The 2,830-nt window shown below is 36.5% G+C and overlaps 2 protein-coding genes across 2 annotated transcripts in view; both read right to left on the bottom strand.

Annotated features, from left to right (window-relative positions):
- The window catches only part of LOC140919462 (uncharacterized), a 1,783-nt gene extending 1,475 nt beyond the window's left edge, over positions 1-308 (bottom strand). The window contains exon 1 of the mRNA XM_073365482.1: positions 3-308. Within this exon, the coding sequence (XP_073221583.1) occupies positions 3-308 (306 nt within the window). The remainder of the gene's footprint in view (positions 1-2) is intronic.
- A 987-nt stretch (positions 309-1,295) lies between these two features.
- On the bottom strand, positions 1,296-2,039 carry LOC105851656 (uncharacterized). Its single transcript, XM_012713089.1, has one exon. The coding sequence runs from the start codon at positions 2,037-2,039 to the stop codon at positions 1,296-1,298; it is 744 nt and encodes a 247-aa protein (XP_012568543.1).
- Between the last annotated feature and the right edge of the window lie 791 nt (positions 2,040-2,830).

Below are 2,830 nucleotides of genomic sequence, written 5' to 3'. Positions count from 1 at the left end.
ACCTCTTCTGGAGTCACCTTTTCCAGCTTCTTTGTAGGACACCTATTCAACACATAGGCGGCTGTAGCAACAGCTTCTCCCCAAAGTTCTTTCGGCAAATTCTTCCATTTCAACATGTTACGCACTATGTTCATAATTGTCCGATTTTTCCTCTCGGCCACACCATTTTGCTGAGGCGTATAGGGTGGTACAACCTCACACACTATACCTTCATCATCACAATACTTCCCAAATTCTCTCGAAGTAAATTCGCCTCCGCCATCAATTTTGAGAACTTTGAGTTTGTGACCGCTTTGCCGCTCAACCATGGATTTAAATCGTTTGAACACCTCAAACACCTCATCCTTCCTCTTTATGAGATAAATTCACAGTTTTCTACCAAAATCATCGATAAATGTGACAAAATATCTATTACCTCCATACGAACTGACTTGCATTGGTCCGCACACATCGGAATACACCACCTCAAGCTGATGTTTAGTCCTATGACCTGCATCTTTGCTGAAACTATTCTTGTGTTGCTTCCCTTGTATACACTTTTCACATATCTCAGCTGGAATATTGATACTAGGCAGTCCAGTCACCATCTCATACTTTTGCAACGTGTTGAGATCTCGAAAATTCAAATGTCCAAGACGGTAGTGCCACAACCATTCATCACGACTTGCCGTTGTAGCTAAGCACCTATGCTCCATGATTTTCAACTCAATCTTGAAAGTCCTATTGGCATCCATAGGAGCCTTAAGGATCAAAACACCATTTTGGTCCAAAACGCGCAAAACCTTGTTTTCCATCCGAATCATGTAATTCCTCTCAAGCAATTGGCCAATATTCAAGAGATTACACTCGATTCCTGGAATGTACAACACATCTTTGATCAAGGAATGACCACCATCCCTTCTCATGATCAAAACATCCCCGATACCGTCGGCCGCTAATGTCGTGTCATCCGTGAATTTCACTCTACTTCGCGTGGCTTGATTGATCTTCACGAACCAATCCTTTCTTCCCTTCATATGTGTCGAACAACCTGAGTCCAAGTACCACTCATTTCTCCCTTGGGCTCCATCTCGAACTATTACCATTGCGCTTTTCTCCGAATGCGTTATTGCAGATTTTTCTGCACTGCAATAGTTGCTGTCCAGCAACTTCCTCTTGTCATAGTTGTTGTCCAGCACCTCTTTGATGCCATAGTTCTCTTCCGTGATCATTACAAGAACCGTGTTATCATAATCCACGTCTTGCCTAGCAACCTTAGACTCATCCGCATAATTCTCTCTTGGTTTTTCTCTACACTATCTTGCGAAATGCCCAAACTTTTGACAATTGTAACACTTCTTGGTGCTTTTGTCGAACGACTTGTAGTTGTCTTGACCACCACCTTTGGAACTGCCCTCACCTTTCCTTGAATTTTGTGACTCTTTTCCATCAAAATTCTGGAAGTTTTTCTTTCCTCTAGAAGGCCATTTCCGTTTCGATTTCTTATTCTTCTCGTTGAAACGGGCTTGCAAAGCAACTTCCGCTTTGGCTTTATCTTTTCCTCTTTCGTCCATCTTTTGTTCATGAGCTTCCAATGAACTTTGAAGTTCATCTTTCGTCATCGTCTTGAGATCCTTCGATTCCTCAATCGCCACCACAATATTATCGAATCTTGGTGTTAAAGAACGCAATACTTTCGACACAAAATTCTGTTCGGAAACGGCTTCACCACACGACTTCATCTGATTCCCCAAGCGTGTCACACGCGTCACATAATCGTTAATCGTTTCCTTGTCTTCCATTTGAAGTAACTCAAACTGCCGCTTATGAGTTTGTAACCTCACCACCTTCGCCTTATCCGCACTAGCATAAGCTTTCTCAAGAATACCCCAAGCAGTCTTCGCCGAGTCATAATCGCCAACTTTTTCGAAATTGTCACTATCGACACAAGAATGGATCAAGAAAAGGGCATTGTAATCTTTCTTCTTATCTTCCTTGAATTTCGCTTCTTGGGCTGCTGTAGCCTCTTTACCAAGAGGAGTAATGCTATCGGTAATCATATCAAGAAAATGATAGAGAAAAAGAGAGAGATTATGGAAGAGAGTTATTTTCTAATTTTTCATTAGTATATCAAAATGGCATTAGTTTTTAAAACTATACACTCAAGAGTATTTATATGGGTACAACGTAGAACCAAATTAATTTGGCCCAAAACAACATTTTAATTATATTTAACTTCCAATAAGAAATGCACAACCACAATTTGGCTGCAATTAAAATAAACACATGCTTATATATTTGTTTTAAATAATCATATTTTCCTAGACCTAGATCTCCACACTAAATATTATGATTATATAGTCACACTGGTTCATATTAAATTTCTCATTGACAAAAAAATAAATCCTAAAATGCGCATTGTTTTTATCTTTTTAATATAATTTGGATTATTTCATTATATTTTATATTACTTAATCTGTTGTTATTTATAAGTAAATGTGTTGATATGTTTGATCTAAAATTAATCATGTATGTTTCATAAATTATGTCGAATCTATTTTTTTTTTAAATAGTAAAATACACTCAACTAATTAATTTTAATTGGTTGTCGGTGTATCTATAATTTTTTTAAAGACAACCTAAAATTTATTTTATGTCAACAAAAAGAAATTAAAATTTACCTGATGATAATACTTGATACCTAAAACTAATAAGAATAACTTTATAAAATTATATCATACAATCACACATGCACCAATTTTTTAATTTATATGAGTAATAATATATAAATAAAATAATATTTTAATACTATTTTTAAATGTGAATGTATTTAGTCTTAAGTTAAATATAT

The sequence above is a fragment of the Cicer arietinum genome, chromosome 2 (assembly GCF_000331145.2).
Source record: "Cicer arietinum cultivar CDC Frontier isolate Library 1 chromosome 2, Cicar.CDCFrontier_v2.0, whole genome shotgun sequence".
Classification (NCBI taxonomy): Eukaryota; Viridiplantae; Streptophyta; class Magnoliopsida; order Fabales; family Fabaceae; genus Cicer; species Cicer arietinum.
This window is presented reverse-complemented; position numbering and strand designations above follow the sequence as displayed.